The 15,728-nt window shown below is 33.0% G+C and overlaps 1 protein-coding gene across 1 annotated transcript; it reads left to right on the top strand.

Moving 5' to 3' along the window:
* Nucleotides 1-430: 430 nt before the first annotated feature.
* LOC149616201 (uncharacterized) lies at nucleotides 431-1,564 on the top strand. Its single transcript, XM_089857093.1, has 2 exons — nucleotides 431-603; nucleotides 963-1,564. Exons 1-2 carry the CDS (start codon nucleotides 431-433, stop codon nucleotides 1,399-1,401), a joined length of 612 nt encoding a protein of 203 aa, XP_089713219.1. The 3' UTR covers nucleotides 1,402-1,564.
* Nucleotides 1,565-15,728: the final 14,164 nt, after the last annotated feature.

Below are 15,728 nucleotides of genomic sequence, written 5' to 3' on the forward strand. Positions count from 1 at the left end.
CATCGATTACACCGATACAGGAAACAGCCGTCTTCCCCTAAATTCCGAGTTACTTCCTGGTCTACAGCGTTTCAAATTTATTTGCATAATCACGAAAATAAGAGGATTATCTAAAAAACTGTTCAAAACAAACAAAAACGGAACAAAATTGAACGAAAGTTGCGTGCTGTGTAATTACGAATGCATGAGAAACGTAATTATACATTAACTAAAAGGAAGCTTACGTTTGATGAAGACTCATTATTTGTACCTGTCATGATTTTTTATGTTATGCAATTGTGTATATATACAGATCAATTGTTTCCTAGGAAATCAGAATTCAATCATTCCTCTTCTGAGCAATACCAAGCATTTGATTAGGTAAAAGTACATTGATAACTGTTTTGGAACATTTCGTATATTTTAACAGCTGCGTCTTACTCCCAGGAAAATGAATTGTAAAGAAATGGTTTCCATAGTTCTGTTACCATTGTTTGTTCTGGTACTTGGCGCTACTGCCCTAGAAAGCGGTAAAGAAGAGCTAAGAACCGAACTAGGTAATCCGGACGGTGATCACTACTTGGCTCAAGAAGGCCACCATGCCATTCCCATCTATATCATAGGGTATGTAAATACAACTCACCCACAGAGCTAGCTTGCACAGATCTAGTTCCTTCAATAGGCTAATTGTGATCAAGTTTCTATACGAAAACTATCCCTGAAAGTTGTATTATGTTCAACTACTAATTTTTCTAAGGGCTTTGTTTGGCATTGACTACAGCAATGACTACTTAACAGGGCATAAGAAAACTGAACAAGTACTGTAAAACCAATCAACAAATTAAGACACTTTAGTGCAATTGAAGTTAACTTGTCCTAACTTGTGGTCCGGAATCATCTCTAAATGATACCAGTCCTTGAGTTCCTGAAGATTTTGAATATCATGTAGACCTATAGCTAATTCTTCATAACTGACTTTACAGAGGAGGAGGCGGAGGTCACAAGAAGAAGGTCATGAAACAAAGCGTCAAAATTATTTACCATGGTGGTGGAGGACACGGAGGTGGTGGAAAGGGCAAAGGAGGACATGGCGGCGGTAACTCTTACGTCAAAGTGCCAATCAACATTTACGCCAGTAACAAAGGAGGCGGACATGGTTACGGATACGGTGGACAAGGATTCGGTCATGGTGTAGGTCACGGGGGTCATGGGCACGGACACGGTGGTATGGCTCACGGATATGGTGGAATTGGACATGGTCACGGAGGACATGCCTCGTCCAACCAGCATCTATCAAGCATGTTCTCTCATCATGGTGGTGGTGGTGGTCACGAAGGAGGACATGATTTTGGGGGTCATGATTTTGGTGGCGGGCATGGTATTGAGCTCGGAGGCCACGAAGGTGGGCATGGTTGGTGGTAAAGTAAAAGCCATTTAATAGACCAAATGTAAATAGGAAATATTTTGTAATATTGTAAATATCTCATTTTCGCGATGATTAATAAAATTTTGTTAATCGATATTTGAATAATTATTTCTTTCATTGTAATGGATTAAAATGATAGATCTTAAATTGATTGCTTGCCATTCCGTCAAATTAATTGGATTTTTAATGCCTTACGATCATTAGGTAACCTTACTATAATTAATAATTTATACCAAAATTTAAAATTACTAATGCAATTAAGCTGCCTTTTTCTTAGCATAAATTTAGAATTTATGTTATCTTTGATGATATCTTATTACAATATAGTTATCATTTATATTTCTTCAATTTTTTCTTTAATATTAAAATTCATTGCATAGACTCAAATTGAATTTAATTATTATAAATGGGTGATAATCGATACGATATCAATTCGAATCTAGTACTGGCCTGTATAGAGTTTTTCCAAAATCGATATTTATCGGTGACTATATTGACAGAGGATAACTGGTCCATCTCTAAAACATTTCTCTTTCTATCAAACTACCTGTTTCCGATAGAATGATTTACAAGATACATTTAAATTATTCTTTTTAAAAAATAACTGTTGAAATTGGGCGTGACGGCCTGTCACAGTTGCGCATGGCTGATCTGTTTCAATTTTAATTTATCATCCTTATTAACATGCCAACAATCGTGCAATATGTCAAATTATCTATAATGAATTGTAGAAAGTTACTTGTAGAACCCAAACACGCGACCTAAAGTAAATATGACAAAATTTTCCGCTTATATTATGAATGTTGCCATTAGATTCCAAAGTATAAATAAGTTACTAAATAATCATTAAATTGATATTTAAATGATATTCAATTTTAAATAGACTTCGCCACTATTTATGATAGCTCTCCGATTATTAATAAATAGTAAAAGCTCAATTAAGTCGATTAGAGAACCGCCATTTTTTACTCACTTCAAGGATATACGTGAGTGTAATAAGATGGCGCTAGTTACCTACCAAAAAAGTTTACAATACAAAATTTATGTTAAAGACATATTTTTAGATAGGCTATTTGTTTACTGCGCAAGCGCGTTGTGAAATTTCTTCAGCTACAATATCTAGGTTCTGGTGTTTAACTTAAAGGAACTATAAACGTTGTTAAGGAAATACTGTGAGTCGTATAAAGGAGATCATATTTGTTATGAAGTTTTATCTAATATGATGACTGCTTGAAACACTTCTTGAATTTGGTAACTCTTATAATTAAAAATGGAGGCTTGAAGTGTACCTTTAAAAATAATTTCAGATACATATTCAGAACAAAATATTACATTTAAATTGATTGAGAGACATTTGCACTCTATAGATCAAGGCTAACCTAACTAGGGGTCTCTTTGTTTTCCACTAACAAGATAAAAGTCGTTGCTTGCAAAATAATTCTTTTTCATTGAACTAGTTTTAGAGGCACCGGAGAAAAATTATGTAGGGCACATTGGTTCGAAAAATACGGAAAACATTCCCGGAAAATTAAAATAAAAAGTTCAATTCAGTGGCGTTATCTAGTGTGAAACGGTGCAACTATAAAGTATTTGAAAAAAAGTCTCAGAACAACAAAATTAAATTAAAATACTTTTTTTTTTATTAAAATTCATAGCCTCTTAAATAGAATTAAAACCACATTAGTTATTTACAATGCAATAAAATAATTTCGTACAAACACAAAACTATGGATCAATTTCATCTTATGCATAATATAACGATGTCATCAAATTTACTCAGTGATGACCGTGATGTTCATGACCATGGTGCTCATGTTCATGTCCATGATGATGATGATGATGCCCATGGTCATGATGGTGATGATGACCTCCGTGCTCTCCGTGACCAATATGAATAATCTTCACTTTTTGTTCTTTTTCATGGTGGCCACCTCCTCCTCCGCCTCTGAATGTTTAGTTTAGGTTTTACTTATTTTGTTCAAGTCAATCCAGGATATTTAAATCTTACCCAATGAAAATTGGGTAGTGATGTCCGTGTCCATGACCATGTCCACCGCCTTGTCCACCCATTCCAGTCCCAAAAATTAGCGCTAGTGCCGCGAGTTTTTCCAATTTACCTGCTTCTACTTGAGCATTGAATAGGGCAAACATGGCAAGCATAGCCACGACAGTCAATGTAATGATTTTCTTTGACGACATCTGGTATTTTTTTAACATTAAAACAGTTATGATGGATACATTATGTTTTTGAGAATGCAGCTACCAACTTCTAAGTAGTTAAATTATCAGTTATAGTTAATTTAATACAAACTAAACTGGGCAATCTCTGCGAGCATTACGTTCTATTGCTATTAATTAAAACACGACAGAAATTAATTGTGAGAAAATTACTAAGTAGTCTACAAATGCTGCTTTACGTGGTTGTTATAAACAGGAGTTGTTTGTGTGGATACGAAGGTCACATTAATTATTATAATTATTATTGATGAAATGTCATAGCAAACTAATTATATACATACCCTACGTAGTGGTAAGATTTTTATAATTAAATTATTTTAGTCGGTTTAACCTTGAAATATGGCTTTGATATACAGATAATTTCCCCATGAAGATAATTGGCAAGAAAAGGCATTGCATACTAATTACTCGCCCCTACGCTGCCCAATTAAACTAAACAACATTGAAACTTATTTGGTAATTTTTCTTATTAAAAGCTGCCCTAAATCAATATAACTATGACTAAACAACTTGCATATAAATTAGCAAACCATTTTCAATAAACCAAATTGTTAAACCTCAAACCAAAATCACACTCAACTCAACACAACTCACCTTAATTTAATCCTTTTGTTGCTTTGACAAAGCACAGTTTCAATATGATTTGCATCGCTTTCGGGCATTTTCTTTATATACTAAGCTACGTTCAATTGTTCAAAGGCATCAAAGTGATCTATTTTCATAAAATCATGCAAAAAACAAACATTCTATAAACAAATACACTTAAGCACGCAATGCTTTAGCCGGAGAATCAGTTTCACTTTTTTTCTATTCAAAGTTAAAGGCCCTGTAATTACCAATGGCGACGTCTGCGAGTGTAACAAATACAGGAAAACTTGAACTCTAAATCTGTTATCTAAACCCTGGAGGATTTTTTTGGTTTTTCGTTTTGAAAACGTCTTCAAGGCAGAATCAACCGTTATGCTACAAATCCGTCCGGTTATATTTAGTTTTCTCGAGGGGTCGGACGTTTAGGAAAAAGTGTACGGGATTTCGAAATCCAATTTGATTTCTTCGGATTTCGTTTGATTTCGTCGGATTTTGTTTGATTTCAGAATTCGATAAAATCTAATGGATTTCATTGAATTTTGAAATTTTTCCCGTGATTCCGTCGGATTTTGCAATTTTTACCGTGATTTCGACGGATTTTGCGATATTTCCCTTGATTTCCTCGGATTTTGAGACTTTTCCCCGTGATTTCGTCGGATTTTGTGATTTATTTTGATTTTGGATTTCGTGAATTTTGTAATGGATTTCACGATTTCTTTACTGATTTTGCTTCTGATTTTGTGATTTCGCTTCTGATTTCGTGATTTATTTTACTGATTTTGTGATTTTTTTTACTGATTTTGTGATTTTTTTTACTGATTTTGTGATTTTTTTTACTGATTTTGTGATTTTTTTTACTGATTTTATGATTTTTTTACTGATTTTATGATTTTTTTACTGATTTTATGATTTTTTTACTGATTTTATGATTTTTTTACTGATTTTATGATTTTTTTACTGATTTTGTGATTTCGTTGCTGATTTCGGATTTTTTATTTGATTTCGAAATCAGCATTGATTTCGGATTTCTTAAATTGGATTTCACGGGTAGCGTACGGGATTTCATGAATGACCGACCCCTCGAGTTTTCTACAGTTGATTTACGGTGTTTTCAAGTGAAGTATATATTTTTTTTTGCATATTGTGTAACCTAGTCCATTGTAACACACTGTGCTTAGGTATAGGAACTATCTAGCTTTGTACATAGTTGTTACACTATATTTAGCTTCGAGTGACAGCGTTAATCGGTCTGTAATGCAAATTTAATCATATAGCGTGATTCTATATTAAGATTTTAGTGTAAGTCTTAACTCGTTATGTAATAATGTTTACCTAATGGGTAAGGATACTTTATATTAGATTATTATAATGATTTTCTATTTACGGATATGTGGGAATTTAATTTTTTTTTTTTTTTTTTGAAGTGGAAGTTTAATATTTCCTAAAATTATGTAAAACTATGTTTAAGTGGTTTTAAAAGACAATATAATTTATGTTGAATGAATGTTATAATTTGTGGGATTAACCAGGAAATTTTGTTATAATAAAAAACAAAATTTCTTAATTGTCTCTGTCTGCCTATCCGTCTGCATCTCCGTTAGTAACGCTTAATCCATTAACCATTAGTTATTTGAAAGGGAAAGAATTAGACACGTCGCCTCTGAGTCTACGTTGCATGAATTTAATGAAACGGGTGAAGTTAACATCATTATCAAAATATTTAAATACACTTAGTCCATATTATCATAAGTTTATAAGATATGTTCCATAAGTATGACACTTTCTATACTTCTGGGAAATAAGGATATTTTTTAAACTAGTCCTTGGGACCAGTGACCCCAATAGGGTCCGAAATAATAAACTGGTCTCCGGACTGGTCCCAGGCTTTGTTCTCTTATAGATTTGCAATTAATAAACTGGTCCCGAGGACCAGTAAGCCCCACTTTTTGAATTAAAAAACTAGTCCAAGCAATTAATAAACTGGTTTTGGACCAGAGGAAGTGTGCTATTTCCCAGACTGCTTCGTAATGCTAGAGACTTACTGAGAGCTAGTTCAAGAACGACAAGCGAAAATCTACTGCACGCAGTTTTACAGTCCTCAGTCCATCTTACTATTTAGTCTGTACTAAGCCTTTGACAGCGCCTCACTAGACGTCGCTTTACATAGGCCTACATCACTTCATGACAAGTTCTCAGTAACCAGTGACAATATATCTTATGAATTTATGATATTATATAAGCTTTTCTTGTTTATAGTACAGCACAAAATATATTCATCTAGAAATTATTGTAAATAACAGTATTCTAGGTTTATAAGTTCATTTAAAATTTCTTTAAATTATAATTATGAACGGGACATAATGTTAGAAGATTATTCATGTAACAATTTTAACTTCCAAAAGTATTCTAATAAATAAAATTCTCAAAATATGGGCCTCAAACGCTAGAAATATTCGTCTAAGCTGGCGTTAGCGCGACCAACTATTTTTAAAATACATAAATAATTGTTTCCTACAATTATTTTTTAACAGACACCTAACTATATTATCTCCGCACTAATTAAGATGAAGGTGTGTTTTAGAAAGTTTCCTTTAATTTCCTTTATGATATTAACAAAGGAAAAAAAAATTATATTTCACGATTTAAATTTTTCCAAATATGTAATACTGCTTTATTTAGTTTAAATGAAGGCCTGCCCATTTTTAACTTTCACCAAATCAGACTAGTAAGACATTAAAAACGACCGTTTCCGCTCCTGGACGTATTTAGTCAAATGAATAAGCTTAATTTAAAATTCTCGTTAAAAACAACAAAATGAAATATTTTTTTAGGTCTAGTAATTCTAGTGTTGCATAAAATGTTAATCCCATTGAATCTAATTCCTTATTCCTTATAAGTAAACAATGAGTAACTCGCAACACGAGATTTCAGTAATTCCATTAAATAGCGATTAAAAATAAGATAACACTTTCTTTCAAGGATAGAAAAAGTACAAATAACGCAAAGTTTATATGAAGCAACAAAATACAACCCTGTTTTTAGATATTATTTCCTACTCATCTCATTTTCTGTTCAGCCTCTTTCGTTATGAGGAAGGATTGGTGATAGTCCTAACAGGAACAAGGTTTCAAAAAATAGATTTTCAAATTTATTGAAAAATAAAACGTGTAAAAAAAAAACAACAAGAAAATGTGTTGATCCACAAACCCGCTTAGATACAAGAAGAAAAAAAATGTCGAAAAAAATTTACTCTAAAACTAATAAACTAAAACGTATAAAAGCGTAAACCTTATTCCCGAATAGTCAGTCAACTCATTGTGGTTTCAAGTCATAACAACTCAGCTACCTATCTCGTGGTACGTTGCTACATTGTAATAAGTGATTGTTGATTTAGATGTAAAGTCTTGGTTTTTCATTCATTTTACAGATTAAAAATGGCCCGTACTTCAACATTACTTTTTGTTGGAATTTTATGTCTGGCGGTTTTGTCTGCTAATGTGGTTAATGCTGGAAAACTCGAAAAGTTAGCGGCACTAGCATTAATCCTCAGAGCCCAAGCTGGAGGTGGAGGTGGTGGAGGTGGACATGGACATCATTACCCGATTTTCATTGGGTAAGTACTTTTTTCTTGGGAGAACTTTATGACAGATCATTGCCTTCTGGTACAAGAGGTTTGTGATAAGTATGACATAAATAAACGTCACAGATGACGTGTACCTCCCGTTTTATACAAACACCTATTGGTTGCCCTAATATATGCTGGGTTTTTCTGTATGTCATAAATTAGAGGGTGTGTTCATTGGGTCAGACCGAGAGAAAAGTGTCAAAGTACTTGGGGATTAAAACATTTAGACTCGTTGGTACAGGCCCCCAAACATTGGTCCCTAAAACCAAGGAAATTGGTAAACATGAGGAGTAGGTTAATCAGCCTGCCCATCTTGTTTGGACAATTTCAATAGCCTCCGATCTAGGAACGTCAATGAGCACTTTAAGTGTGTGATCCAATCCACCAAAGTTCTTATAGCTCGAAGCCGTTGTCAACATACCGGATAGCAAGGTGGTCAAACACCATCCCTGACCTTTAAAAAGGGTCTATTACCATAGTTGAAATATATCGTATTGATAGAGATGATGAATATGTGTAGATTCTGATGTGTGAAGATTTCGTACTCTACTGCTTAATTGTTATGGCCGCCTTCTCTACTAATTTTCATTAATTTAAATTTTTTTATAGACACGGAGGAGGCGGTGGCCACGAACATCACGAAAAGAAGCAAGAGGTTGAAGTAATTCATGTCAAAGGTCATGGTCATGAACACGGTCATCACCATCATGAACATGAAGAATGATGGATGAACTAGAGTTATTTTAACTTTCATATGTATAATAGGTTTTAACTATCGTCATATTGTAAATAATATTTTTAATATAAAAAGCATTTATTTTAAATAAACATAAAAACGAATTATAATATTGGAGACTCTTCATTTAATTATTATATTTAACCAAAGCCACTTTTTGCCTTATGATGCCGTTGTAAATGCTTCCTATTGAAACCCCTTGTAAAATATTAAATTATAGACTTTCAATTTGGTCGCATGATTCTCTCTTGAAAGCTTCAATTTTGGCATAAGAAACTATTTATTTGATAACCAGCTCCATATGCAAGTACATATCAATTAAATCAAGCGTAAGACATCTACCCTATAATTTTTCACTAAAAGACGTGGTCCAACTTTAAGAGTGGCTGATGCTTCTGCCATTGATACTCTTAAGATTAAGGAAGCTCAGACGGATTAGGGAATACTAATCTTATTTTCGGGTCCAGTTTACAATTCAGACATCAGCTTATAGAAAGGTACATAATCTTAAGAACAAAGTGGAAAAAACGTTGGTTAATTGTTGTGCTATTACTACTTTACATTACTAGCTTAGGCACACTTCTACCTTTAAACGTGTACACAACTGTTAGATAAAGGCTCATTAAGTTTCTTAAATTAGAGTCTATTGAAATTTTCTAAACAAGTTGGGCACTCTCATATGTCATACTCCACAAGTGGGCCAATTTCCTCGTTTTAGGAGTCAATGTTTGGGGGTCCGTACCTTCGAAACTAAATGTATTAGAGCCCATGTTCTTTGACACTTTTCACTCAGTCTGACCCAAAGAACACTTGCCAAACTTATCAGAAACACGTTGTACATGTTTCGTGGAGGTAAACCTATTACTGGAGTGCTCTAGTTAGCTTTCTATGAATGCCCAGTTTTTGGTGAATTAGACTTTTAGCAAAACTTAATTTCTAGGTAAAAGCTGCAGCACCTCAAGTGGATAATTTTGCAATGCATCGATAAAAAACTTGTTTGCATTACAGCTATGGTATAGACCCCTAAAATTATGAAATTTTTAGTGAAACAACTGGCGTATCTTTTCCTAGTTGAATATAGCTGCGCCCGTTGCTATTTCAATTAATAAAATTCCATTTAATTCTTTAACATTATTTTCAAATATCTATACGAAAAAAGATGACTATATACATAAGTTAGCTTAATTTTAGTGATCATATTATGAGAAAGAAATAGAGTGTATCACATGTCGCTAAATCATATAGAATAAAATTGAAGAATGAAATTATTACATCCATATTAAATTTGCCTAAAATTATCATCATTCCCAATTTACTTCCTACAGATTTCTCGCGTGCATGACGAATAAACAGAATAAGCGAAAGCTCACGACAGACTTTCCTTTGTGATCTATTTTAAAATTAAATGCCTATAATTTTAGTTCTTCCTCATTTTAATCTTAATCCGAATTTGCATTTGGAATGTACCAAATAGAAAAACAAAACAATGTATGTAAACAAATATTTGTTTAAGATTAAAGATGATATTATGTAAACACTTGTTCATTTCTTGGTTGAAAGTGATTCGTGTTGTATGTTCAGTTTCGCGGTAGACGATACAAAATACGCATCAGGATCGGTATGCCGTAAGTTATTAAATTTCTTAAATCAATACCTTAATACATGGTCGTGTAACAATGGTGCAGTACTTAGACGCGTTGATTAGAAACATGGTTGCGTTTTACCTAGTGGTGAAACCAATTTACCAGGTAACATTGGTTTAAACCAGGTAAAACCTACAGTATGCTGTTGGTAAATCAATTTGTTTTCACGGATTGTCCAAGACATTTTCATCTTTCATCGATATTTTTGCTTAAAATGGGTTTTTAATTTGGGAAAGCGATCAATAGATGTAAGATACACTATATATATATAAATTACATGAGAGGGTTGCAGGTTAGTTGAACATGTTCGTTAAAGACACCATTGCGCAAACTAAATTTTTCATATAATACTATTTGGGAAAACGATCATAAGATGGAAGATACAGTATATATAAATTACATGTGAGGGAAAATGAGAGGGTTACAGTTTAGTGAAACATCATTTTAAAAGTTATTTGAAAGTGTTTAATAGTTTCACCCGGTTTGAAGAGCTTTACTCAAACCAGATTAAACCACTGGTTAAAACCGGTTTAAGCCTAGACAGTGTTACAATCTTCTTTAAAAAATGTAAATGTGTCGTCACGAATGAAACAAATAGACCTAATTAACATTAAATTAACTTAATTGCAAGTATCCAACGATATTATTAATTAAAAATTATTAAACTGGTTTAAAGCTACACTGGTTCAAACAAGGATTGCGACCCTTTTTTGAAAAACGTGAAGTTGTCTTCACAAATGAAAGAAATAGACCTAATTAACACTGTTAACTTAATTGGAAATATCCAACGATATTATTAATTAACAATCATGAATTCCAACGATGGCTTCTCTCAGTCTACTAGATATAAACCACTCTAAGGATCAATTAAGTTTAAAGCGGAAATCGGTTTTCTTCTTAAAGAGTTACTTTCTATAATGTTGTATTCTTGAACATAATCAAATTTTATCATAAAAAATACATATTTCTGAATAATTTTGGGTGTAACGATTTGATCCTTTGTCTTAAAATACCACAACCGAAATTTACCAAAAAAAAAAAATAAAATAAAATAAAATAACTGACTCTAAAATTAAATATTAATTTGCGTTACCCGCGGCCAAAAATGAAAAATAAAAATATTTCTAAGAGAAAATAAATCCGTTTTAATATAATTGTTTAAATATAGCATTTGAAACCGAATCTTATTTAGAGGTAAAGGCCGAGTGATTCCGTTATTTTAGGGAAGCAATGAAAAGTAATATCTTCAGGGAAAGGAAACTAATGAAGCAAAATAATCACGGACGTGAACGTTTCCACCAAGCGGAGGAAATACGGAAATAATAATAATAATTTTACAATACCGCGTTCCGATAGCGGTAATTAATAAATAACAACGAAATGGAAAGGGTATAAAAAGCAAGAAAAATATGATCAAAACATCATTCAATCCCAAGTGATCTTCCAACAATAAAGTGAGTAATATTGAATTACCAGTGTTTCTGACAATGTCCTTCTGAGAAAGTTTGCTTATTTAAAAAATAATAATTCTGAGCAGTAATGGAATTCAATACGGTTAAAATACATGCACTTTGTAATGGACAAAATTTTAGACGCAAACGTAAAATGCTTTGAAAGTGGTTTTAACTTTAAAAAATACTTCAACTCAGAACTCTTCGTTGGACAACATAAAATAATGTTAAAAAATCTTTCAGGCAACCATGAAGGGCGTACTGTGTCTTTTGGTATCCATTGCTCTAGCATTGGTATTGAACGCTTACCAAGCCGAAGCCGGTAAGCTAGAAAAACTAGCGGCGTTAGCCCTAATCCTCAAGGCTCAACAAGGACATGGCGGCGGTGGTCATCACCATCACCCACTGTTTATAAAGTAAGATCTTTAAAGTAATAACCAAGGAGCGTATTTGACTTGACATTATCAATCAATCAACAGGCACCATGGAGGAGGCCATAAAGAGGAGAAACATGAAAAGAAAGAAATTCACATCCACAAACACGAGCACGAAGGACATCACCATCACAAGGGAGAACATCATCACGAAGGTCATCACCACCACAAAGGACACCACCATCACAAGGGACACCATCATCATATGGGTCATCATCACCATATGGGACACCATGACCATATGCACCACATGCACCACGAACCTCACCACGAGCATCATATGGAACATCACCATATGGAACACCATGGCATGGGTGGCATGGGTGGCATGGGTGGAATGGAAGGAATGGGAGAGATGAAATAATTCAAACCATAACTAGTTTAGAATGTTTGTAAATATTTGAAAGTGACCTTTAATGTTAGTTTTAATTTTAACTTCTTGATTTTAAATTTGTTTTTACAACTATTTTCATCATTCACAATTTTATAGAGAAACGTTTCCTATGTATTCATCCCAATTCATTGTATTTTTAGCAAATAAGGATAATTTTATTTATTTGCAAAAATTCATTAAAATCTCAGTTTTTAATTCGCAAATTTTGAATATTTATTCTGATATGACTTTAATCCTACTCTATATAACACACAATGTTTCATCATAATTTACGACAAAACACTACTAAGAAACATTACTAATAATATGAAAAAAAAAGCATTATACTGTATAAGAAAAATACAATGTTTTTACACATTCGATTTCGCATTTCGAAAAATTAAAATACTTCGACAGTTCAATCATGCTCATTTCAAAAAAAAAAAGTTTACCCAGATGATATTTCAACCGTAATACTATCCTTACAATGGCTTAAAGTCAACAGAGGTGGATGACTCTTAAATAGCGATAGAGGGTTATGAGATAACATTGTATTGAAGTAACATTGCATTTCATTCACTCTAAATTTCAGCTAAAATGTTTTGTGGTTGCTCAATATTTCCACTTAGCTTAACTATTCACAAAATTTACTTTGAAAACGATTATTTTTAAACATTTTATATGATTAGAGGGCAAAGACAAATGTAAAATAACAGAAAGCAGGCAGTGAGTGGGTATAAAGCTGGACATTAAGCTTAATTTATCGTCCGTGGCTTACCAGTAATTTACCATATACCACAGCAAATAACTGATTTATATCATACCGTAATTTAAACATTTATGGCATCCATTTTTCAAGATGGCGGAGGATCGAAAAATCTTTCTTTGTGCTCTCCAACTACTTAAGAGTAACGTCCCGCAAAATTTCAGCCTTCTAGGAAGAGCGGTTTGTACTGGTCGTTACAGTCAGGACCGAGGGGGTAGACGCTCTGGATCTCTGTGTACACCTGAGTTCAAAAGAGTTCAGCTTTGACAGTGCATTGAGTTCAAATCCTTCGAAACTCACAGTTCAGCTTTGACAGTACATTGAGTTCAAGACATATTGTACACCTGAGTGTCTGCCCCCTGGGTCAGGACTTGGACTCCAACGATTCATCACAAGATGAAATCTATCCTATAATCCGCCTACAAATCTTATGATAACATTTTCATTACAACAAATTACGATACGGAGTTTTGAATTAGTTACTTAGGTAAAAAAAATCATATTCTGAAAGGTCGGCTTCATTATACAATATTTCTGGTGCATCATATTTTCTAATGACATTGAAAATGAACGGTTATACAGCGTATGAAAGTAATTAGAACTTAAGAAACCTCTAAATTCTGTCTATATAATTAAAAAAAAATAATATTCCAAAATGAATACAAAGATTTGAATAGTAAATTAAAACACACTTGATAATGTAATCAAAGCTTGGGATTTTGAATAACTGACGTGAAATATGATACGAAAGAAAGTACAATTAATGACACGTGAATAAGTGAAACCCGAAATAAAAAATATTAAATTTGTTTACAGGGAAACTATAGCCAAATTAATGTTTATGGCATTTATAAATTCTAATTTTGAATAACTCATCCTCATCCTCATCAATTTCAAAACATAAATATAAATATAAACATGCCGTTTAAATTTTATGGGAATTTTCAGCGATGCATTAAAGTTGAATTACTTATTTTAATTTTTTTAATAACAGAGAGGCGAGAAATAATTATAGAATATGCAAATTTTAATACAATCATGTTTTGGAGGTAAAGGGCGAGTAATTAAGTTTATTTTAAGCTATCTTACTTATAAATAACGTACGGAAAAAGGAAAGATAAACGTGAAAATTATCAATGGTCGTATTATGTTACAAAAGGAACTAGTGGAAAAGAAATAATAATTTTGTTTTTTTTACAATACGAGATTTCCGATACCGGTAATTAAAACTCTTTAATCGGAAGGGGTATATAAAGCCGGGAACGATCCCTCAAAATAACATTCTATTCAAAGTTATCCTTGGAAACTAAAGTGAGTAATCAGAATTTAATATCAATATTTTGAACTATTTAAATGAAGAAAAATTTAACTAGTCGAAAAGAGAAATTTTGACTTCAATTTTGAAAGACTAGATGTAAAGAGTTTTCTCGTCGCTATTTGAATTGCATAAATTAATAATATTAATTTTCTTCATTAAGCCAAGAAATAATTTAAATTGTAATGAAACAATTAATTACAACGGGCTTCATTAGAAGTGATAGTCGCCTAAAGTAGTTTTCACCACTTAAAATTTAAATCCTTGCTTCTTCTTGTAATTTAACAGAAATGAAACAGGTTCTATTAGTTAATTAACAGTATTTTACTCTACTATAAAGTTCCAATTAAACGAACTCATCAAGCCTTTTAAATATGATATGTGTAAGTTATAATACATAATTAAGAAACGCGGAGAGGGGAAAAAGGCGTCCCAAAAATAATTAGCGAGAATAATTAGAATACATAAAAAGAAAAATCCATCATATGACGGGCTATCTATCAAGTCTAAAATAGTATAATATATTTCTGCAGTGACGCTACTTCACCACTGAACTCTTACGAGCACTTAAAAAGCTTAACGATTTTATAATATTCCTTCAATTATACCATACAGCTTTACAATATATTTATCATATTTTAAAGAAGATCATGAAGCTAGTACTATGTCTGTTCGCCTCCATATCCCTGGCTCTTATCCTCAACGCTTTCCAAGCCGAGGCAGGCAAACTTGAGAAGCTAGCAGCCCTAGCTTTAATTCTTCGAGCTCAACAGGGACACCAAGGTGGTGGGCACCATCATCACCCACTTCTCGTACAGTAAGAACATTTCATAATCCCTCCCTCTCTTGTCATCTTGTCAGATAATCTAATTGGTTACTTAATTACAGTCACGAAGGAGGTGGTCACCATGAAGAGAAACATGAGGAGGAGAAGAAAATAATTCACATTCACAAACACAAGGAAGACGTGGATCATCACCACAAAGATCATCATGATCACAAGTACCACCATGATCACAAATATGACCATGACCACAAGGATCATCATCATCACAAGTATCATCATGATCATAAATATGATCACAAACATATGCATCATATGCACCATGAACCTCATCATGAACATCACGAACATCATGAACACGAAGGAATGG

The sequence above is a fragment of the Phalangium opilio genome, unplaced genomic scaffold, assembly GCF_054372755.1.
Source record: "Phalangium opilio isolate 3A_F unplaced genomic scaffold, DU_Popi_V2 ptg000217l_1, whole genome shotgun sequence".
NCBI classification, from domain to species: domain Eukaryota; kingdom Metazoa; phylum Arthropoda; class Arachnida; order Opiliones; family Phalangiidae; genus Phalangium; species Phalangium opilio.

Bases quoted from the DNA above. Each gene is read 5' to 3' on its own strand.
- LOC149616201 (XM_089857093.1), top strand. From the start codon at position 431: ATGAATTGTAAAGAAATGGTTTCCATAGTTCTGTTACCATTGTTTGTT. The intron at 604-962 runs GTATGTAAATAC...CTGACTTTACAG, and splicing joins ATTCCCATCTATATCATAGG to AGGAGGAGGCGGAGGTCACA.